Below are 24,670 nucleotides of genomic sequence, written 5' to 3' on the forward strand. Positions count from 1 at the left end.
GAGGGTGATGCATTCAGTATATTTTCCAACTTATATTCAGAACCTTTGAAATCAGTTGAGGTAGCTTGGCTGTGAAGGCCCTGCCATCACTGGACCCAAGGGTTAAGGGAAGCCAAATCTTGAAATAATTTCTATTATTTACTCTTTCAGTACTATCTAGACCATTTCTGCTTAAATAGAAAGGTCTCTACCCAGCCTGAAACAGTGTCAACAAAGACCAGCAAGTACTTATATCCAGTGGCCCTTGTTTAACTTCAGTAAAGTCCAGTTTCTAGAATTCACCAGGTACTGTGTCCTTGGAGGAGTATGTCCTTGTTGGCATTTACTTGAGCACAAGTTAAGCAGCAGTCTGAGATGTTTTGAAGTATCTTCCAATGTCCAGGCAACCAAACACAGGGAAGATAGGTTCTGAGGTTTTGGGTGACAAATGCATTGCCCGCGGAAAGCAATCACCCAATTCCTTCCCAATACGAGGCATGCAAATTCTCCTGTCTGGTTGGATCAACCATCCATGGCAATTTTGATGAGTTCTCATACTGTAGTATAATTTGATCCCCTCTAGAGTTTGGGGGTGGGCATCTTTATTTTTTTTTTTATTTTTTATTTTTTTTTAAGATTTATTTATTTATTATATATAAGTACACTGTAGCTGTCTTCAGATACACCAGAAGAGGGCATCAGATCTCTTTACAGATGGTTGTGAGCCACCATGTGGTTGCTGGGAATTGAACTCATGACCTCTGGAAGAGCAGTCGGGTGCTCTTAACCGCTGAGCCATCTCTCCAGCCCGGGCATCTTTATTGAAGTGGAGTGGGGGCTCAAGGATGATCAATAGCTCCAAGATGGTTTGGGGGCAAACGTCCCCTAGCACTGCCTCCATGGCTGCTTGATTTGCAAAATTGTTCCCTGGACCTGGGGTTGGGGTGGGAGCTGCTGTCCTTTTAATGTCCTGGCCAGGGTATATCTCATCAGTCCAGCTGGTAGCCAAATGGCCTCCAATAGTTGGATGATTTCCTATTTGTTTTTAGTGGTTTTTCCTTCTGAGGATAGGCCTCTTTGTATATTTGTCCATGAGCATGAGCTGTGGCAAAGGCATATTGACTGTCTGTGTAAAAGTTCACTCTTTCCTTTGACTCATTTCCGTGCCTGAATTAGGACTATTATTTCTGCTCTTGGAGCTGATGTACCTCTGGGAAGGGCTTGTTCCCATATTTCTGTTTAGTCTGTAACTACCACCACCCTGCTCACCTTACTCCTTTATGAATGTGGTTGCTGCCATAATAAGTGTAGAGGTCATTGTTTCTGGCCAAGGGGAGAACATCCGTCAGGTCTGGTTGGGTACCTTGGATGACATCCAGCATCTCCAGGTAGTCATGGATGGGTTCTTCAGAGTCATCATCTGGAAATAGGGGGCAGGGTTGATGATCATGGCTTGTCCTTATCTAGGAGAAGAGTCTAGTACTGAGTTAGGTGGGCATTAGACATCCAGCAGTTAGTGATATCTCTTAATAGGGTCTCTACAGGTTATGGGGCTGTTATGGTGAGAGTCTGTCTTAGAGTAAGGTTATCTGCCCCTTTTACAAGGATTGAGTAGCTGTCAGGGTCCATAAATAGGGAAACCATCCTGAGGCCATGGGGTCCAGTCTTTCTGAGATATGGGTTACTGGCCTTTTCTAGGGACCCAGGGCTTGGCAACAAACCCCTTGGCAACAACTTTGTTTTTCATAGGCACAGAGATGGAAGTGCTAGAGAAAGCAGGGATGCGTAAAGCCAGGTGGCAGGAGAGAGGGGTGCTATATTTTACTAGAGCCTTTTTTTTTTAAAGATTTATTTATTTATTTCATGTATGTGAGTATACTGTAGCTGTCTTTAGACACACCAGAAGAGGGCATCAGATCTCATTACAGATGGTTGTGAGCCACCATGTGGTTGCTGGGAATTGAACTCAGGACCTCTGGAAGAGCAGTCAGTGCTCTTAACCACCTGAGCCATCTCTCCAGCCCCCTACTAGAGCCTTTTAAATTCTTAAAGGCCCGTTTATACTCCTTAGTCCAATCCAGGAGGGTGTGGCAATTTGGGCAAATCTAAGTATCCAGGGGCAACAGGACCTAATGGCTCCAGGAATTCCCTAATTTGCTTTTTGGTGGTTGGAGTAGGGATTTTTGTTATGACCTCTATGTGAGCTTTTGACAATAGTACTTTTCCTTTTTAAAATTCATATCCCAAATAGGTGACCTGGGCTTTTATTTTGGTGACTCGGAAATCTAATCGAGTCAGAGTTTTTAAGAGATCCCTCACCCCCACCCAGGGGCTAAAAACTCTCTGTCTTTGGCTGCTAACAGTAAGTCATCCACATACTGAAGTAGGGCAACTTCAATACGCCCTACCTTAAATGATTTACGTGCTGGTCAGAGCTTCATCAGAGATGGTAGGGGAATTCTTCAACCTCTGAAATAGTCAGGTTTAGGTTTAGTTGCCCCAATATTTCCAGATCAAGATTAGCCCATTCAAACGCAAAGATGGTAAGGCTTAATTTTGATAAAGGGATTAAAAAGGAATGTATCCTTCAAGTACAGTACATATAAAGCTTATGTTCATGTGGTAACATGCGGGGTAGTGTTAAAGTTTGGAGACAGTTGAGTGAATAGTCTCCACCTGCCTGTTGGTTTCCCTTTTGTCCTGTACTGGTCTATGTAGTCTTGGGTTCTATGTAGTTTTGATCTGGTAATAAGGGAGTGTTCAAGGCTAATAGCCATGGAGTTAGTATGAATGCCTCAAGGGAGTATTTAATATGGACCCTGGCTTCTTTATCTTTGGCACATATTTATCCAAATCAGGAGAGTTTTCTTCAGCACAAATGGTTGGGACATCCCCAATTAGCTATTATTTTAATTCCCCTTCATGGTCTTGAGTCAGGCTCTGGGGGAGGAGGACTTCTCACTCAGGGGACAAGCAATGGTTAAAGCTTTGGTTGGGCTGCCTACTTGTAGCATAGGTATACCTCCTGACACAAGATAGTTGCCTGGAATTTATTCAGAAAGTCTCTTTCCTGCAAGAGAACAGGTATTTGGGGATAATGAGGAAAGAACAAGTGACCATCTCCTTTCCCAAATTAACAGTCCATTCTGTCATCCATTTATATTTTATGACTTCCCTTGTTAATCCCTGCACCTCCATTGTTTTTTTCAGTGAGGGACCCCAGGGGCTTTTGTAATACCAAAAGTGAAGCCCCATGTTGACTAGAAGTTTACAGGTTGGCCTTCAATTGAAAAGGTTACCATAGGGGTTGGGGATTTAGCTCAGTGGTAGACCGCTTGCCTAGGAAGCGCAAGGCCCTGGGTTCAGTCCCCAGCTCCGAAAAAAAAAAGAACAAAAAAAAAAAAAAAAAAAGAAAAGGTTACCATAGACTCAGGAGATTCAATATGAAAGAGCTATGGCTGACTATTCCCCAAGACTAAGACTGGTGTTGGCTGAGCAGGGCCCGCCTGTTTTCATTGAGGGCATTCGTCTTTTCACTGCCCCAGTTCTTTGTGAAAGTACTTGGGTCTCTTTGCAGGGGCTTCCTCTTTTTGTTGTATGTTGTTTGTCCAGGGCTGGCAGACATGTGTAACATGGTCTTTATAGCCAGATTTACTTTCCTTGTCAATAGCTCTTCTTTGCTGTCTCTATTGTCAAACACTTTTGGGTTATTTCTAATAATTGTGACCTGTACTTCCCTGTAAACTCTGAACTTTCTTACATATGTATGGGGCCAACTGGGCTACAAAGTCCAGGTTAGTTGCTGTAAGGTTTGCTGAGTTCTCCAGGTCTAAGAGTATATAAGCAGTGAGCCTTCAGGAGGTATTTGAAAAACACCAAGGGTGATTCCTTTGAGTGTTGCTTACATCTGTCACCGTAGATAAGTTAGTGGGCTTTCGGGCTGTCTGCTTCAGTCCCTCCAATAAAGCCTGGTGACACTCACCAAGTAATCTCCTACCTTCCTCTGTCCTATGGTTCTAGTCAGGTCTCTAGCTTGTCAGGACCTAGTCAACAACATCTTGCCCAGTGTTTTAGCTGCTTCAGTCAGAATCTGTTTGTTCATAGAATCTGTTGGTGATCATCCCAAGAAGGATGATGGTTAAAGAAGACAGAATCAGTTACAGAGGTTGTGGAGCCTGGACCCCTGCTGAAAGGGAGATCCTGGTTCTCTTGGTTATAAAGATTGGTTGTAGAAAAAGGAATAGATATAATGGTTATTGGGACAGGAGGGTAGCTGGTACAGAGGAAGAATAAGCTGATGTCACCTCAGAGAGACCATAAGGGAGTTCCTAGTGGATGTGGGGAGGGAAAGTATGGTGTGGATAGGGCGAGCCTGTTAGTAGCATGGGGTAGGGGGTAGTAGAATGAGGTCACTGAGGTAAGGGTTGGGGTTGAAGTGGAGGCTGGAAGGTAATGGAGCATAAAGGTAATTATATGGGGGAATGAGGGGTCCTCTGGAGGGTCCTGTAAAACAGGGGTGTTCTAAGCCTACTTTGAATTTGAAGGTCCTCAAGGGGCCCTTTTTTATTGACCAAAAAATGGTCACCTTTCCCCTTGTAGACCATACAGACCTTCATCCATGGAGATGGATTTGATGTTGCTTCTCCTTGGGGCAAGATGTGATGTAGTCAGGGTGACCATAGTTGCTGAGAGCAGTGCCATGCTACTTGAGGATTGGATGTATCATTTGACCCCCAAAGTGGGCCACTCCAATTTACAGAGAGTGTGGAAACAGCCTTTGGTGATGGGATAATCATAGTCTTCTTTGACTATAGGAGGATACAGTTTTTAAAACATGTTCAAGACACAGCTTAATGGAGTATTGCTTACTAGTATTATTGCCCATTCTGTTCATCTGTCCAGTTGCCCCAGGTCCAGACCATGGAAGACACAACAAAGAGACAGAAGAGACAAACAATAGAGGGAGACATGGGGCCAAGCACAGACAGGCAGTTGAATGTGTTGCTAGTGCCCTGGACAGGAGCTCTTGTACTTACTTCATCAGACACTTCACTGTCCCCAGATGAGACCCCAGCAGGACCAGATCAGAAACAGATGTCATAGAAATAGAACTGTGACTTACCACAGTGTGACTCTTAGATGGAGGTTTCCATGGACAGGTGCTTTCTGGTTTCCTTTTTGTTGAGGCCATTCACTCCAGCAGTCTGCTGAACTAAAAATGCTCCCTGGGTCCTTGGACTGTCAAGGTGCACACCCCTAGGAAGCATGTTTCAGTTCCAGAGGTCTAGGTCTGGAGGGAAGTGTCTGGCTTCCAAATTTGAGCTTGGGTTGAGGGGTGTGTCTTAATCTTGCTGGGGCCTTCAAATGTTAATCCTACAGATCCAAGGACCAATCACAAATTATGGCCAAATCAAAGCAAGCTTTATTCTGTGCACAGCTGAAACGCTGTCTCCCCCTCAGATCAAGAGATTAGCCTGGGGACTGGAGAGGTGGCTCAGTGGTTAAAAGCACTGACTGCTCTTCCAGAGGTCCTGAGTTCAATTCCCAGCAACCACATGGTGGCTCACAACCATCTGTAATGGGATCCAATGCCCTCTTCTGGTGTGTCTGAAGACAGTGACAGTGTACTCATATATAATAAATAAATAAATCTTAAAAAAAAAAAAGAGAGAGATTAGCCTGAAGCCAATCTCTCAAGACTCTTAAAGGGCAAAACCACAGGGTGGGGGTTTTTGCACTCAAGCATGGTTTCAGAAGCAAGACCAGCAGTTAAGGAAGTTTTCCTTTACAGAACATTCTGTATGGTTGTGGGAGGTGGAAACACAGCCCAATTCAAAGAAGCAGAAACTTGTAAGTTTTATAGTAAACAAACCAAATTGAACAATGTCTCCTGGTTACAAAATGGGGTCAGGCTGGTTTCTTACCACACCTCCCTTCCCTTGGTTTGGGACTTTGCTTAGCAGGAGTATGTATATGTTAGAATGGGAACAGAGAGAGTGAGAGATTGGGATCCCACAGTCTCATCCAAGGGTACTTAAGTGATCTAAGGACTTTCCATCGGTCTCATCTCTTTTTTTTTTTTAAATATTTATTTATTTATTTTATGTATGTGAGTGCACTGTAGCTGTCTTCAGACACACCAGAAGAGGGCATCAGATCTCATTACAGATGGTCGTGAGCCACCATGTGGTTGCTGGGAATTGAACTCAGGACCTCTGGAAGAGTAGTCTGTGCTCTTAACCCCTGAGCCATCTCTCCAGCCCTCGGTCTCACCTCTTTTTTTTTTTTTTTTTTTTTCAGAGCTGGGGACCGAACCCAGGGCCTCGTGTTTGCTAGGCAAGCGCTCTACCGCTGAGCTAAATCCCCAACCCCCCCTCGGTCTCACCTCTTAAAGGTCCACTGCACCTCCCAGTTTTGCTACTCTAGGGACCTGTAGAAGAACATTTAAATTGTATTCAAACCAAGCCATATACAATGACTTTATTTTTTTATTTTTATTTTTTTTTTATTTTTAAAGATTTATTCATTTACTATATATAAGTACACTGTAGCTGTCTTCAGATACACCAGAAGAGGGCATCGGATCTCTTTACAGATGGTTGTGAGACACCATGTGGTTGCTGGGAATTGAACTCAGGACCTCTGGAAGAGCAGTCAGGGCTCTTAACCATTGAGCCATCTCTCCAGCCCGACTTTATTTTTTTTAATTATTTATTTTTATCTTATGTACATTGTTGATCTGACTACATGTATGTCTGTGTGAGGATGCTGGATCTCCTATAACATGAGTTACAGTTTTTGAACTGCCATGTGGATGCTGGGAATTGAACCTAGGTCCTCTGAAAGAGTACCTAGTGCTCTTAACCACTTAGCCATCTCTCTGGCCTGCACAGTGACTTTGTAAACTTAAACATTTATGTATGTTGATGTGTTGCTTACTTGTGTTCAAATTATCTCTTGGGACAATGGGAACCTTTGCAAGAATCATCTAGATAGTTTTGGTAAAGACTTCATACACTTTTTTTTTTTTTTTTTTTTTTTTTGGTTCTTTTTTTCGGAGCTGGGGACCGAACCCAGGGCGTTGCGCTTCCTAGGTAAGCGCTCTATCACTGAGCTAAATCCCCAGCCCCGACTTCATACACTTTTAAAGGCTCCTTGCTGTCTGTCATGCCAAGTTGTTCTGGGGTCATCTTGTTATTCCTCCAGCTCCAAACCTAAAAAGCCATTTCCTCATCTCTGGATTCTGTTAATAGCTTTTAAGAGATGAATTTAAACTACAGTACAGGCTAAATATGAGAGACGCCATGCTGTGAGCTGTTGTCAGTCCTTTGTAGTGAATAGAACCAGTAAGTGTTCAGCGAACATAGAATATGTTCTTGCTTCACTGTTTCTATTTTCTTTTTACATTGAGAATATTAGTCCTTGGGAGCAGAGGCATGAGAAGAGTAGATTTGGTAATTGCTCAGATTGTGTTTGCATAGCTTTGTGACTTTTGACACTTTCACTTCCTGCGTTCCACAGAAAAGGAAATGTGCTTTTATGCCTGCTGAGTCTGACTCATTCCACTTAACATGATCTCCAGTTTCATCTCCATTTTCCTGCAAATGACATTTTGTTCTTTATGGCTGAATAAAACTCTATTGTGTTTATATAGTACATTCTGTCTATCTTATTGATAGCTGTGGTGGTTTGAATACATTTGGCCCAGGGAGTGGCACAATTAGGAAATATAGCCTTGTAGAAGGAGGTGTGTCACTTTGGGGGTGGGCATTGAGACACTTCTCCTAAATCCATGTGAGCCAGTCTGTCTTTAGAACAAGATATAAAACTCTGTGCTTCTCTAGTGCCATGCCTGCCTGGATGCTTCCTGCCATGATGATACTGGACTGAACCTGTAAGCCAGCCCCAATTAAATGTCCTTTATAAGAGTTGCCTTGGTCATGGTATCTCTTAGCAATGGAAACTCTAAGACAGTGGCTTTCCTGGGTGTCTCCATGACTTGGTTGTGAACACTGCTGTGATCAACACTGTTGTACAGGTGTCTCTGAGGTAGGCTGACCTAAACTTTCTGGGGTACATACCCAGCAGTGCTATAGCTGGGTCATATGCTAGTTCTAGTTTTAGACTTTCCAGGAACCCTCATGTGCTTTCCATGGTAGCTACTACATAAGTTCACTTTCCCACCAACAGTGTCATGTAGGATTCTTTTTTGCCATATTCTGGCCAGATATTGTTTTGAGGGTAGCCCATTCTGACTAGGGTAAGATAGAATTTGCATATAGTTTTAACTTAAATTTTGTTGATGGTTAAGGATCTTGAGCATTTTGTTTTTTGTCTAATTACTGGTCACTTATACTTTTAACAAATTGAATATTAATCTGGTGGGGGGGGTACATGCATGCACACATGTGCCACAGAGTGTGTGTGTGTATGTGTGTGTATCAGAGTACAGATTGAAGGAGTTAGTTTTATTCTGTGTGTGTGTGTGTGTGTGTGTGTGTGTGTGTGTGTGTGTGTATCAGTACAAGTTGAAGGAATTAGTTTTTTCTTTCCATCGGGTTCTGAAGATTGAACTTGGGTTGTCAGGCTTGGCATTGGCAGCAGCAGGTGCCTTTACCTGCTGAGCTTTCTCACTGAGCCTCTTACATTTTTCAAAAATAAACATTTGTTTCTATTTATGTTTGTGTGCATGTGTGCATGTGTGTGTGTAGTTGCCCCAGAGACCAGAAGGTGTCAGTCGGGTCATCTGGAGGTAGTTACAGGCAGTTGTGAGTCTCCCAATGTGGGCTGCAGGAACGGAGCACAGGTTGTCCACAGGAGCAGCAGGTGCTCTTCTTAACCCCTGAGTCAGCTCTCCATAACCCTCCACTCTAGAACTGCCATGTTGTATCCTGAAGACTCTAAGGTAAGTTTTCATTTTCTCCTTTTCTCTTTTCTTCCTCATTCTTCCTTCTTTCTCTCCCTCTTTCCCTGCTTCCTTTCTTCTTCTGTGTTATTACATGTTCATGAATGAGTGTATAAAAGTATATATCCACAGTGCAAGGTGGAGACAGAGGACAACCTTGGGTGTTGGTCATTGCTTTCTGCCTTGTTAGAGACAGGCTGTCGTGTTGTTTTTCTGGTCTAGGTGTTCTATGTGCCGGGCTAACTGGCCTAAGAACTTCTGGGGACTCTCTCTCCCTACCTTCCCATTTCTTAACAGAGGCACTAAGATTGCATATGCTTGTACTGCACATCCATCCTCTACAGTGATTTCTGGGTATTTGAACTCAGGCCCCCTGGCTTGTTTGGGAAGCACTTTTACCCATTGAGCCATCTCTCTAGCCCTTTATTTTATTTTATTTTTATAAATCTCAGACTTGTGGGTTTTTTTGTTTTGTTTTTTTTCCAGAGCTGGGGACCGAACCCAGGGCCTTGCGCTTGCTAGGCAAGCGCTCTACCACTGAGCTAAATCCCCAACCCCCTAGCCCTTTATTTTATTTGATTTAAAAAATGCTTAAATTTCTTCTCTGATTTTTCTCAGTCATGGTTTTTTCATTATTCAGAAGTTTACTCAGTCTTTGTTTATTTCTATTGTTTACATAATTTTTGTATTTGTTTCTAATTTTTTCCACTATGATTTGATAAAATACAAGAGATGGTTTTATATTTCTATTTGTTAAGTTGTGTTTATTGCCTAAAATGTGGCCTATTTTGAAGAAATTTTTATGAGCTCCTAAGAATAATGGATTTTGCAATTGTAGATAGAATATTCTGTTAGGTTCATTAGGTTTATACTATAACTCTCCAGTTCTTTTTTTTAAATATGTTCTTATTTTAGTTTATTCACTTTACATCCTAATAACAGCTCCTCCTTTCCTCCCAGTACCTCCTTATACAGAACCTCATCCCCCCAATCCCTTCTTCCCTTCTCCTTTGAGAAAGGAGAGCCCCCTTCTAGGTAACATACACGCACACAACCCTCCCACCTTACACCCCAGGCCCCACCCCTGGCACATCAGGTTGCTGCAAGACTAGGCACATCTCCCAGTGAGACCAGAGAAGGCAGCCTTTAAGTCTTCCTTGGAGAGGCTGGAGGCAACACCAAGACCATTCCGTTTTATTTGGGACGATTCATCTGTTGTTTGTTTGTTTGTTTTTAATTAATTAATTAATTATATATAAGTACACTGTATAGACACACCAGAAGAGGGCATTAGATCTCATTAGGATTTGAACTCAGAACCCCTGGAAGAGCACTGAGTGCTCTTAACCACTGAGCCATTGCTCCAGCCCAATCCTTAACATTCAATCCGCCTTTCAGTCAGTGTCTCACGTAACCAGCTCAAATTGCCTCCAGACATCTATGTAGCCAAGAAAGACCTGGAACTTCTTTCTGATCTTCTTGGCTTCTAGTGCTGGCATTATAGCACAATAGCACCCCTGACTTCTGTAGTGCTGGGGATCTAACTTGGGCTCTGTGCAATGTAGGCAAGCGCTCTACCAGCTGAGCTACATCTCCAGCCATAGCTATGCCTTCTTGATAGATTATTTCATCCCTGCTGATTTGATTGGGGTTTGCTTTGTCAGGAATTAGCTGCTCTGGCTTGTTTCAGATTCTGTTTCCTTGAAATATGGGTGGTAAGCTGTGAGGCTGTCATCCGTCAGCTTTCCATGGCTATGGTCACTCTGCTGATAACTTCACTCCCTCTTCACCCTGCTTGTCCCAGGGGGAAGGCAAACCTTGATTCTACTACTGTATCATGGCTCAAAGTGTAAGTCCTGCATCACACATATAATCAAAATAATATGTAAAAATAAATATATCTTGAGGGGCTGTTTGTCCCTTGCTCTTGCTCCCTCCTCTTCTCTTGTTCCTATTCCTTCCCCTCTTGCTCCTCTCTCCCCATTCCCCTCCCGTATCTCTCTCTCTCTCTCTCTCTCTCTCTCTCTTTCTCTCTCTTTGCCTTTCTCTGTCTCTATTCCCTCAACTCCCCTCTGCATGCCCTGAATAAACTCTATTCTATACTTTAAAAAAAAATTGTAATTTCTGAATGAAGTGGTTCACTGACTGCTCTTCCAGAGGTCCTGAGTTCAATTCCCAGCAACCACATGGTGGCTCACAGCCATCTGTAATGGGATCTGATGTCCTCTTCTGGTGTGTCTGAGGACAGCTACAGTGTACTCATATATGGAAAGTAAATAAATATTTTCTAAAAAATTAGAATTTTATTTTGAAGTTATATAATTTTTAAAGTGGATATTTTTCGGTTAATTGTCTATAGAAATACAGTTGCTTAGCTGGAAGTGGTGGTATACCGCTTTAATCCCAGTGCTTGGGAGTCAATGGCAGGCAGATCTTGAGTTCCAGAACAGTCTAGGATACACAAAGAAATGCTGTCTCAAAAAATCATAAAATCTTAAAATTCATTATTTACTTTCAGGTTTTGTAGATTTTTTTTATTACAATGTAACTGGAAAAAGAAGAGTTTCTGCTTCAGGGGTGTGTGTGTGTGTGTGTGTGTGTGTGTGTGTGTGTGTTTTCATGAAAGGGTTTTTGTGTAGTCCAGGCTGTCATAGAACTCACTCTGTAGTCTAGGCTGGCCTTGAACTCACAGAGATCTGCCTGCCTCTACCTCTGCCTCTGCTTTTCAAGTGCTGGAATTAAAGATGTGTACCATTATACCCACCTCCAAATTCAGGTCTTTTGAGGCAAGGTCTCATTTTGTAGCTTTGACTGGTCTGGATCCCACCAGACTAAAATCAAACTTACAGAGATCAACCTGTAGAAGGCACAGCTTAGCTCTCATACCTTCTGTTTGTATCCCAAACTCTGGGATTAAAGGCATGTATGACAATGTCTAGCATTTGTTTGTTTGTTTGTTTATTGATTTTCCAAGTCAGATTTCTCTTGTGTTACCCTGGCTGTCTTAGAACTCACTCTGTAGACCAGGCTGGCCTGGAACTCAAGAAATCTAACGGTATCTGCCTCACAAGTGTTAGGATCAAAGGCATGTGTCACCACATCCATTTTTTGTTTTTACATGTAACTATTTCTCTTTTATTTCTTCTTTTCACCTGACCCCTGCCCCCATTGTGACTCTGACTGCAAGCAATGAGAACAACCTCCTAGAGGTGTTCCTGATCTTAGGAGGAGTGAGTGTTCAGGGTTTGTCTAAACATGGAAAATATTGCAACTATTTTTAGATTTCCCTTAGCAGATCATGGAAGCTCTTTTTCATTTGCTGAGCCATTTCAATATGAATGGGTGCTGAATTATGTAAAGTGCTTTTTCTGCATGTAGAAATTATCATTGATGTCTCACTGGGTGAAATAGTTATTTCTGTGAGAATCCAGCCTGACCTTGCTAAGTGGAAACTACCACAGTTGCCCTGGTCCTGGTGCTTTTCCCTAAAGAACTTTCTAGCACACTATAACCAAAGCCATTGGGATGCTACATGCAGCTTTATGGGTGGATGCTGGCGATGTGGGGCCTAGGACTGTGCCTGAGATCAGTACTAGCTTGAAATAAATAACTTTGAATGGTGTCACTTAACTATTGTACTTGGAAACCCCTTCCTATGACTGAAATTGTGAGGATCTTTGATCAGATTGCTACTCAGGACCACACTTCTGTCAGCTGGTTGAATACTGATGTATGAACATTTCTCTTGGGTAGTGTGGTGTTTTGAATAGAGGAAGTGTGTCACTGTGAGGGTAGGCTTTGAGGTCTCCTATGCTCAAGCTATGCCCACTGTGGTGCAGTCTTCTGCTGCCTGTGGCTCAGGATGTAGAACTCTGGGCTCTTCCAGCACCATGTCTGCCTGCTTGCTGCCATGCTTCCTGCTGTGGCAACAGTGAACTACACCTCTGATAATAGGTCAGTTAAATGTTGTCCTTTGTAAGAGTTGGTATAGTCATATTGTATTTACAGCAGTAAAACCCTAATAAGACAGGCAGTGCAGAAATTTGAGAATGGCTGCTGTAGGCCCATGTTTGAGTGTTTGGACTGCAGTTGTTGAAACTGTTGGAAAGATTAGGAAGTGTGATCTCTTTGGTGGGAATTTGTCATTGGAGGGCAGGCTTTAAGGTTTCAGAAGCCCAAGTCATTTCCAATAAATTATTTCTGTCTGCCTTGTGATTGTGGGTCAGCCGTAAGATCTCAGCTAGTTTTCAGGGCTATACCTGCTGCTGCCATGTTCCAGACCACAAGCCCTTAACTGTCTTATACATGTTGCCTTGGTCATGGTGTCTTCACAGCACTAGAACAGAACAGTGGTATCTAGCAGTGGATCTGCTGGATAGCATCATAAGTCTTCTGGCTTTTCTGGAACTGTTAGGCTGCTTTTTAGAGCACTTCCTTGTCTTCTCTATGCATCAGTAGTTGAGTTCTGTTGCTGTGCATTCTCATGGGCACTTAAACTTTTATTCCATCCATCCTAGTGTGTTGCATTAATGGATTAGTTTGATTTCTGTATGTTTCTTTAATTGTTTAATTTTCTAAATCTAGCTACCATTTAGTCTCTTATTCTGCTTAATTTTGTTTTCAATATTAAAAATACATGTGTATAGTTATGCATGAACTGTATATTGCTTTATATATAGCTGTTTGTAATTGATTTAGGTCGCACATGTGATGAGAGCATTTATATTCTAAACTGTGCTTTTTCTTTCTTCTTGAGTTTTATTCATACAACATATCCTAGCCCTCTATTCTTCTCAGTTCCCTCCCTACCTCCACTCTCCCTCAGATCCATAGCTCCTCCATTTTCCATCAGAAAAGACAGGGCTTCCCAGTGATATCTACTAAACACAGCACAACAAGATACAAAAAGACTTGGTACAAACCCTCATATCAAGGCTGGGCAAGGTAACCAATAAGAGGAAAAGGATTCCAAGTGCAGGCAAAAGAGTCAGAGACACCCCCTCTTCTACTATTAGGATTCCCACAACAATCACAGCATGTGTGCCATACCTAGTGCAGATCTGTGCAGTATCTGTGATGGCTGCTTCAGTCTCTGAGCATCTGTGAGCCAGCAGAGTTGACACTGTGGGCTGTGTTCTCCTGGTGTCTTCAACACCTCTGGCTCTTAAAATTCTTCCTTCCCCTCTTCCACAGGGTTCCCCAAACTGCCTAATATTCGGCTGTGGGTCTCAGTATCTGCTCTCATCAGTTGCTGGATGGCACTTCTCTGATGACAATTGGGCCTGACACCAATCTATGAGTATAGCAGAATATTGTTAGGAAGCATTTCTTTTCTTTGTCATTTGTGTTTGGTTCTATCTTATATCTCTGAGCTATCCAGCTTCCAGTTCCTGGCACTCCAGGCAGTGTCCGGCATGGGCTCCCTTTCTTGGTTTTAGCCTCAAGTTAGACTAATCATTGGTTCGCCACACTCACGAGCTCTGAGCCACCATTGCCCCATGCATCTTGCAGGTAGGACAGGTGTGGTTTGAAAGTTTTGTGGCTGGGTTTGTATCCTGGTCCCACTAGGTTATCAAAGATGGTCAGTTCAGGCCCAGTGTTTGCCATTACTAGGAATCTTCCCTAGGGTCTCTTCATTTAAGTTCCAGGAAGTTTCTACTGCACTAGGCTTCTACATCACCCCCCAAATACCCCCTATTTCAGTCATCCCTCTTGGGCCATCCAATCCCTCCTGTTCCTATCCTTTAGTCAACCTGAAAAATCTATTTCCCGTTCCTAGGGAGACTCCACTTCCCCACCCCCACGCCACTCCGTGTGAATATGCAACAGTGTACATGAAGAAACTGTAGAGCCACAAGTCAACCCTAGGTGTCATTTCTCAAGGTGTCATTATCCACCTTGGTGTTTTGTTATTTGTTTGAGACAGGGTCCCATTAAACTTGAAACTTAATGGGTTGACTAGGCTGTCTGGCCAACAAGCCCCAGGGACCCATCTATGTCTACCCTCACCCCTTAGCAGTAGGATTGCAGGCATACACCATCATGTCCAGCCTTTTATTCTTGTCACATACATGTGTGCTCCATGTGCATATGGGTTTAGAGCTGGCTACTTGAGATTAGATCGTCTATTTGAGGTTTGTCTCTGGGACAGATAGAAGATAACTCTCCTCTAAGCAGTCATTAGTTGCCTTTGATTCTTTATCTAGGGCTGAGGTCTTGTGAGCTTTACCCCCAGCCATGTTGGTATGTCAGCTTTTGTTTTATCATTGTACAGGTCTCACTTAAGTAACCATACTGAGATTTTCTGGGGATAGCTTCCTGCAGAGAGAGAGACAGAGACAGAGACAGAGAGAGAGAGAGAGACAGACACAGACAGAGACAGAGACAGACAGAGACAGACACACAGTCTCACAGCAGAAGTCCTTCTCCTCTGGCTCTCTTAGTGGTTCTGCCATCTCCTGTTTCTTGAGCCTTCAATGTCATGGCTGCATTATAGATGTCTCTGTTGGTGTTAGGCACCCATGGTAGCTTATTCTCTGCATTTTTAAAAAAGATTTATTTATTTTATATATGCGGGTACACTATCGCTATCTTCAGATACACCAGAAGGCATCAGATGCCCATTACAGATGGTTGTGATCACCATGTGGATGCTGAGAATCAAACTCAGGACCCCTGGAAGAGCAGTCAGTGCTCTTAACCACTGAGCCATCTCTCCAGCCCTACTCTGTGCATTTTGACCAGTTTTGTTTTTCTATATTGGTCTCTGTCTACTGCAGAAACAAACGTCTTTATGAGGGATGAGAATTACACGTAATCTTAGGGTATAGTATTTGGAATGCACTTGAGAGTTAGACTGGTTGAGGGAAATAATGGAGTAAATTCTCCTTTAGAGTTCTTGGCCTTACAACTACAGATAGTGTGCACAGCTCTGTGTGGTTCTGAGTATGCAACTCAGGTTCTCATGTTTACACAGCAAGTGCCCTGTATCTCTCCAGCCCCTTGTTTCCTCATAGCTAATCTTAATGTTGATTTTGTTTTAATATGCGAGGATGTTCTACCCCTGTTTTCCTCAGCCCTTGAGTTATTTCAGTCAATTTTGTTTATGGCATCCATTTTTGAGAATGTCTTCTTTCAGAAAAACTGATAGTTTGTATTAATTTTACTTCAGGTAAGTTTGGCTTAAGCTTATTGTCAATATAACGTCTTATTCTAAAAACTGCTTGGTTTGAAAAGAAGTGATAAGTCAGGGAATTACCTGATATCTTCGAGTGCTGCAAATATCATGCTTAGTCCCTTCACCAGGATGCTCAGTATGGGTCTTAGTAGCTATTCAGACATTGTGCTCAAGATCCTCTCAAAAGAGTTTTCCACCTGCTGTTGTGCCCAGCAGTGTCTGGTGAAGCAAGTTTCTAACAATGACAGTGTCTGTCCTGGCATTTGTGCTGTTGTGGGATCACCACCAGGGAAGACTGCTCAGACATGGTCTAAACCAGTAGAAAGTATGAGCCAGCCAGTGACTACATTGGGTTTTCAGATTCCAAACCCACCCCTTCTCAGGGTGAGCTTTCAAGCACAAAAACCATGTTGTAGTTAACAAGTTGACCAGAAGCGGAACTACAGAAGCCAGGAAGCGAGGTTAACGCGCTTAGAGACTTTCCCAGAGCTGTAGAGTCTGATGGGCTCAGCCGTTACTGTCAGGTGCTGCTGCCTACCATTCTTGCAGCCAGAGTGGTGCTTCCGTCCTGGGGCCAGTTGTCTTAAGGTCTGGGGCCTGTTTATGTTGTTGCCATATCACAACATTAGCTCTTGCTGCTTTTATTTATTTTGTGTTGAGGTTATATGTGCTAAAAGGTGTGTGTGTGTGTGTGTGTGTGTGTGTGTGTGTGTGTGTGTGTGTGTGTGTGTGTGTGTATTGGGGGGATGTCAAAGGACAACTTGTAAGAAGAGGTGGTTCTCTCCACCATGTGGATTCTGGAGATCAAACTTGAATCATTAGGCTTGGCAGCAAGTGCCTTAACCCACTCAACCATCTTGCCAGCCCCTTTGTTCCTTTTTTTTTTTTCTTTAAGAATTTATTTACTTTATGTATATGAGTACCCTATCACTGTCCTCAGACACACCAGAAGAGGGCATCAGATCCCATTACTGATGGTTGTTGGGATTTGAACTCAGGACCTTTGGAAGAACAGTCAGTGCTCTTAGCCACTGGGCCATCTCTCCATCCCCTTTTGTTGCTTTTTAAAATGTTCCATGGACATACATTCTCCTTCGGATTTCAGTTTGAGTTATTCTGTGGTTTATTTCATAAGAACATTTGGAATTTTTAAACTCATCTTTATATATTCTACTAGGAAGGTAGAATGAATTAATTTCAAGGAATTTAGGACTTAAATAACACTGTGGTGCCTTTGGTAAATTGAAAAGTAAGGTGTGCCTGGAGAGATGGCTCTGCAGTTATGAGTACTTGGTCTTGCAGAAAGCCTGGGTTCAGTTCCTAGAATCACATGGTCGTTCACAGCCTTCTGTTATTGCAGTTCAGAGGGAATCTTAGGCTCTCTTCCAGCCTCTGTAGGGTCTGTATGTGTGTGGTGTACAGATCTACATGTATGCAAAACACTCATACGTGTAATTTTTTTTTTTTTTTGGTTCTTTTTTTCGGAGCTGGGGACCGAACCCAGGGCCTTGCGCTTCCTAGGCAAGCGCTATACCACTGAGCTAAATCCCCAACCCCATACATGTAGTTTTTTAAAAATTATCTTTGTCAACAGGGTCTTACTATGCACTGTGACTAGCCCTAAACATAATGTGTAAACCAGGAAGGCCTCAAACTCACAAAACTCCTCCTGTCCCTCCTCCTTAATGCTGCAGTTGAAGGCATGTGCTACCACACCCAGCAGAAATAAACTTTTCTGTTGGTCATGGTGGCACACACCTCTGATCAGCATTTAGGAGAGAGGTGGGCAACTCTCTGGGAGTTCAAGGCAAGCCTAGTCTACATACTGAGTTTCTGACCTGCCAGAGCTACATGATGTCTCAACATAAATAGTAAATCTTAGGGGGGAAATGGGGTGGGGTGGGACTGTGATTGGAGTGTAAAGTGAATAAATTATTGGAAAAAGCAAAGGAGGCTGTAACTTCCTTGTGAAATTCGTTTAGTGTCACCACTGCTTCCCATTCGTTCCCTGCCCCTTAAATGGCAGGACACTAGGATCTGAATTTATATCTTTTTGCTAATTTTGCTGTTTTGGGATTTTGGGGGGTTTTGTTTTTATGTGATTGGGTTGCAAAATGTCACTAGCAAGGTTTTTGACTTTAGCTTTCTATCATGGAAATTTTCTCCTATATGTTTAGGCTGATCCCTGTGATAAAATAATTTTGAATATGCAGTTCACTTCCATGCTTAATTTGATATCATCTCTTACAGGGAGTACAGAAGGACTGTGTGTGTCCTCGAGATGGTGGAGCTCCTGTCTTGGGGAAGAGGAAGAAGTCTGCTGCATGTAACAAGAAGCATTAGACTGCAGTTCCTGCAGGACAGCACTCATGCCCTGTGACACTGTGCTTGTGTGAGCAACATACTTGGCTTTCCCGTCACATCCATGGTGGGCTATACTAATCAGCCTAGAAAGTGAGATCATGAAAACGCAAATAAAATCTACTTTATAGGGGTCACAAGTGGACATTTTAAGAAGTTTTTATTAACTTAAGATGTCAGAATGATAAAGCAACCAGGATAATTATGGTTGGTCATGGAGGATAAGCAGGAAGTTTGTCCTGAGGGGGACAGGGATTTTGTTTCTGACAAAGTAAATTTCAAAATAGAGGAGGAAGATGAAGATCAAATTCCCTGTCACAGTTTGCAACGCCGAATGGACTTTAAAAGTGAGTCAGAGGATATGAGACAGACAGACAGTGGCGATGAACAGGCAGAAATCAGGGCAGCAAGCTGTGCCTGTCAGCCCTCTGGGAAATTCTTACCTGCCGAGAGTGAGGATGACTATGGGTCACTCTTCTCCCAGTATAGTAGCACACTGTACAACGTAGCCATGGAAGCCGTGACCCAGAGCCTTCTTTCCAGTCGACACATAAGCTCCAGGAAGAAGTCTCCGGCTTGGAAGCATTTCTTTATTTCCCCTCGAGATAGCACTAAAGCAATATGCACATACTGTATGAAAGAGTTCAGTAGGGGCAAAAATGAAAAAGACTTGAGTACAAGTTGCCTCATGAGACACGTGAGGCGGGCACACCCCACCAAGCTCATTCAAGAAAATGGAAGTCTATCAGCAGGGTCCTCCTTTTCCTCTCCCTCTCTTCTGCTTCCACCACAGCCTGCAGATGTGGGAGACCTCAGCACTATGCTCTCACCTGTCAGACTTGTCCAGAAAATGGCTGCCAAGATCCCATCCCCTGACCAAATAATGGAAGAATCTGTGACTGTAGTCTCTTCTGAAGAGGTGTCCTCTGATGTACCTATCACTGAAAAGTATAACAGAGAGGAGGCTTTGGCAGGCTCCTCCCCCAACCTCTCCATGCTCCATTATGATGACACTTCAGAAACCATAGCAGACAGAAACCTTTCCCTTCCCAAGAGCACATCTGGGTCCAGGAGGAGGTCAGCTGTCTGGAAGCACTTCTACTTGTCACCCCTTGATAGCTCCAAGGCTGTCTGTGTCCACTGTATGAATGAGTTCAGTAGGGGGAAGAACGGGAAGGACCTGGGCACCAGCTGCCTCATCAGGCACATGTGGAGAGCACATCGGTCCATTGTACTGCAGGAGAACGGGGGCAGCACAGGCATCCCTCCACTGTACCCTATGCCCCCGACCCTGCTGCCTGCCCTGCTGCCCCCAGAAGGGGATGTCAACTCTGCATCATTGTCTCCAGGCAAAGACGTGAAAGAGCCCCCTTCTGCCTCCTCATCCCCAGACAGGCTTCCTGAGGACTTGTCATCACACACCAATCCTGGGGATGTGTCCCGGGAAGATGTGTCCATGTTGTCATCCTCTGATGACTTTGGGGAGGCCTCTGTAGTGTCCTCTCCAGAGAAGCGGCCAGCAGACACAGTAAATCCAAGGTTTGAATCAGGCACGGTCTTCCAGCAAAACAAGAAGGTGATGAGAAGACTGAAGTCAGAAGTCTGGCATCACTTTTCCCTGGCCCCCATGGACAGTCTCAAAGCAGTGTGCCGGTACTGCAGCTGCGTTATTAGTCGGGGGAAGAAGGGGGATGTTGGCACCAGTTGTTTGATGCGACACCTGTACAGACGCCACCCTGAGGTTGTTGGGAACCAGAAGGACTTTCTGGGTACAAGTTTGGCAAACTCTCCATACGCCACCTTAGCTTCTGCAGAAAGCTCCTCCAAGTTAACTGACTTGCCAGCAGCGATCAGAAAAAACCATCAAGGTATGTTTCCTACTAATAGCAAGAAGACCTCAAAGCTGTGGAATCACTTCTCTATCTGTTCGGCAGACTCAACAAAGGTGGTGTGCCTGCACTGTGGCCGGACCATCAGCAGGGGCAAGAAGCCCACCAACCTGGGCACCAGCTGTCTCCTGAGACACCTGCAGCGGTTCCATGGCCATGTACTCAAGAATGATGTCTCAGAGGCCACTCTGCCCCATTCTCCAGGCATCCGGAGGCCTCTGGGCATGGAGCTCTCAGGGGCTTCCTCTTTGCGTGACTCCACAGAGAAGTTCTATGACTCTCATCCAGTTGCCAAAAAAATCACAAGTCTCATAGCTGAAATGATTGCACTTGACCTTCAGCCATACTCCCTTGTAGACAACGTTGGCTTTAACAGGCTGCTTGAATACTTGAAACCTCAGTACTCCTTACCCTCCCCTTCCTACTTCTCCAGAACAGCCATCCCAGGTATGTATGACAATGTGAAACAGATAATTATGTCACATCTGAAGGAAGCTGAGAGCGGCGTGGTCCATTTCACCTCTGGAATCTGGATGAGTAGCCAGACTCGTGAATATCTGACCCTTACAGCTCACTGGGTCACCTTCGCATCCGCAGTCCGACCACATTGTGAGGACCACCATTGCTCAGCACTTTTAGATGTGTCACAGATCGACTGTGACTACAGTGGAAACAGCATCCAGAAGCAGCTGGAGTGTTGGTGGGAAGCCTGGGTGACTTCCATTGGTCTTCAGATTGGCATCACTGTCACTGACAACCCAAGCATAGGGAAGATGCTGAGTGAGGGTGAACACTCAAGTGTGCAGTGCTTCAGTCACACAGTGAATCTGATTGTGAGCGAGGCCATCAAGAGCCAGAGGATGGTGCAGAACTTACTGAGTATTGCCCGGAAGCTATGTGAGCGGGTCCATCGGTCACCCAGAGCAAGAGAGAAGTTAGCAGAACTGCAGAGAGAGTACGAGCTGCCCCAGCACCAGCTGATCCAGGATGTACCGTCCAAGTGGAGCACATCATTCCACATGCTTGAACGTCTAATTGAGCAGAAGAGGGCAGTCAACGAGGTATCCATTGAGTGCAACTTCAGAGAACTGATCAGCTGTGACCAGTGGGAGGTCATGCAGTCGGTGTGCCATGTGCTGAGACCATTCGATGCTGCAAGCCGAGAGATGAGTGCCCACATGTCTACACTGAGCCAAGTCATCCCCATGATCCACATCCTCAGCAGAAAAGTTGAGATGCTATTTGGGGAGACAATGGGCATTGACACCATGCTTAAGTCCCTGAAGGAAGCCATGGCGAGCCGCCTGTCTGCCACCCTCCATGACCCCAGGTACATCTTTGCCACACTGCTGGACCCTCGCTACAAAGCTTCCCTGTTCACGGAGGAGGAGGCAGAGCAGTATAGGCAAGACTTAATCAGGGAGCTAGAAATACTGAATTCTACCTCAGAGGACACAGCCGCCTCCAATGGCTGTGACTCAGGGTCCCCACTTAAAGACACTGGCACAGAGGAGAGCCTGTGGTCACTCGCACCAATAAAGAGAGATCAGAGAGAGAAGCTACCTGAAGACATGGTGCTTGCATATTTGGAGGAAGAGGTGCTGGAGCACAGCTGTGACCCACTCGCCTACTGGAACCTGAAGCGGTCATCCTGGCCTGGGCTGTCCACCTTAGCAGTGCGATTTCTGGGCTGTCCGCCAAGTACAGTCCCCTCAGAAAAGCTGTTCAGCACACCCATGGAGGCTGGCAGCTTTGGCCAGCCCAGGCTCATGATGGAGCATTTTGAAAAGCTCATCTTTTTAAAAGTGAATCTCCCCTTAATATGCTTTCAGTATTGAACTCAAGAGACGGAGCCACCAGACTGGAAGGAGAGGTGCTTCAGAGCGCTAGCTATTGTACCAGGGCTGACTCACCTGGCAGGGCCATGTAGGACACCAGACCAGGCATCTGGGGCTACCTGCCAGTTCTCACCATAATATCCACATGTGCCTTACTCCTCCTTCAGGCCAGGTGTCGAGGTGCGTTTTCAGAAGCCCACTAGAAACAAAGTCTTGGCAATTATGAAATAGGATGATCAGGTTTAAACTATTAATTTTTTTTTAAAGGAGATAGTAATCTGTTTTACTAGAGTGAAAGGAAGATGTAAACAATTTTATTGTGTAGGGTTTTTATTCAGTTGTGTAAAAACCACAAATCAGGTGCTGTATTTTAATTAAATATTATTTTAATTGCAACAAAACAGCTTTTGTGGCTGTCAAATGAAACCTGCAGGAGGTGGACGGTAAGCCATCCTGACTGAACAGTTCTTAACCACAGACTCCAAGAGTATGTCAAAGAGAGGATATTCTGGAAGCTGTTTACTGTGACAGAACCAGGCGTTTGAAAACAAAACTGAACTTGGGCATATCATGGAGTGTCAGTCACATGGCTAGTTGGTCATGAGAACGTTCCCATGTCAGGTGTTTGCATTCAGGTTTTACATGGTCAGTTAACTCAGAGATATCCCACTTATCATGAGCTCCTTGAAATTGGATCCACGTTTTAAAGTCATGCTTCGGACTTCACCAGAGCATGATATGACACGTTTACAACAGATGGCCCGCTGATCAAATCTCCAGGCCTCTGATTTAGTTTTTGCGTCTCTCTACAATAAAGCTATCTCATAAGAAGTATGCACTGACCCCCTCCCAGTTTGACCAGACTATAGCTCAGATTCTACTTTGAGGAGGTAGCTTGTTAACAGGGAGAGCACTTGTTTATTGCAGTCATGAGAAAAGCCTTAGGCATCTAGATTTTTTTCCTGTGATAGGGAAGACTCAACCGTCCTTGGGACATTATAGAAATCCCAAGGCTATCAAAATGAAGTTTCAGCTGTCAGATTCTTTACCAGACTCCAAAGGTTTTGCTTATAATGTCTAAAAAAAGTTTTTCATTTTCTCATTTCAAATCAAATATTATGGATAAATCATTCATTTGCTTCTGACCTTTTAAAAAAAATGTTTTGTTGAAATACTGTATGTAGGCTTAGTCTGAATTTGCGTGGACTACGCTTTAGTGTATTTATAAATGATGAACTTGGATTCTGAAATTAAACTTTTTATTTGCGATTTTCTATTGCTGACTGATGATGCCTTTTTATTTTTAGGATAATAAAACAGAAGTGCATTTTATGTGTTAATACATATGAACTGCATTCAGTGTTTGAAATGTCAACATAGTCACAGTAGGACCCTGGGGAGTAGGGACAGGATTCCTAACAGGTGCGTTTTTGATGGCGGTAATGATGGTTAGAACTTATCTCTGCTTTTCCTCTTACCTGATGCCTGTGCTTTTACCCAGTGGACACCAGCCTATTTCCAGAGGGCCCTGGAGCTCTTGACCATGAGTTCCACAGTCCACCCACTGCGCTATCCCCAGCCAGAACTCCTGACAGAGAAAGCGTTACAGTTGCAGATAGGAGCAAGGAAAGACTGCTGAGCCCTGCCCACAGCAGTTGCCGTCTGTTCCTTTCATTTGCTTGCAGGTTTTCTTTTTGAGGTAGGGTCTCATGTGGCCTAGACTGGCCACCAGTTCACTATGTGATGAAGGATGAGAAGGAACTTTAACTTCTGACTGTTCCTCTGCCTCCCAGGTTCTGAGAGGACAGAGTATGTTACCAACCTTGCTTTTGTTCATTACTGAAGAGAGAGCCAAGACTTTGGTACGTGCTAGGCAACCGAACCACATACCTCCCCAGCCTCACCTGCCATTCTGTCCCTGTAAGTTCTCAGCATCACACTGCCACGCTCAAGTCATAGAATATAAAGATTGCAAAAAAACCGTGCTTGTTTGTCTCAGCAGAACTGTGACAACTGACATTGGAAGCACCGATCTTCTGGATATTACATTGACAGGTGATGGATGTATTTTAATACCTGGCACCCTCTGCACTAAGGACACAGCCAGGCTGTCTCTGTCCTCAGTTGCTGGTAGCACTGCAAGAGAGCAGGCAGGAGGCCTCGTGCTGGTTACCAGTTCTCATGGCATAGACTTAGGCAGACAGGTATTTGTAAGTGTATTGAGTGAATGTGTTCATTCTCAATCTCCTGCCTTGACTTACCTTCTGAGCTGTTTGTTTTCCGACCTCCAGATGACATCTGGGGCGGGTTGTTCCTGAATTCTTCCTGTTTAGCTGGAGTGAGTGTCCTAGTTAGGATTATTACTGTTGTGATAAACCCCATGACCAAATTAGGGAGGAAAGGGTTTATTTGACTTCTTGTAGTTCATCACTGAAGGAAGTCTGGGCAGGAACACAAGCAGTGCAGGGATCTGGAGGCAGGAACTAGTGCAGAGGCCGTGAAGTGGTGCTGCTTACTGGCT

The 24,670-nt window shown here is 44.1% G+C and overlaps 1 protein-coding gene across 4 annotated transcripts in view; it reads left to right on the forward strand.

Annotated features, from left to right (window-relative positions):
- The window catches only part of Zbed4 (zinc finger, BED-type containing 4), a 40,026-nt gene extending 16,601 nt beyond the window's left edge, over window positions 1-23,425 (forward strand). For 3 of the 4 annotated variants that reach the window (XM_087557517.1, NM_001434672.1, NM_001434673.1), the window contains 1 exon segment: window positions 18,312-23,425. In XM_087557517.1, the coding sequence (XP_087413643.1) occupies window positions 18,637-22,149 (3,513 nt within the window). In that variant the 5' untranslated portion in view covers window positions 18,312-18,636 and the 3' untranslated portion in view covers window positions 22,150-23,425. 4 annotated transcript variants of the gene reach the window in all.
- Window positions 23,426-24,670: the final 1,245 nt, after the last annotated feature.

Source organism: Rattus norvegicus, chromosome 7 (assembly GCF_021556685.1).
Source record: "Rattus norvegicus strain SHRSP/BbbUtx chromosome 7, alternate assembly SHRSP_T2T, whole genome shotgun sequence".
Lineage (NCBI taxonomy): Eukaryota > Metazoa > Chordata > Mammalia > Rodentia > Muridae > Rattus > Rattus norvegicus.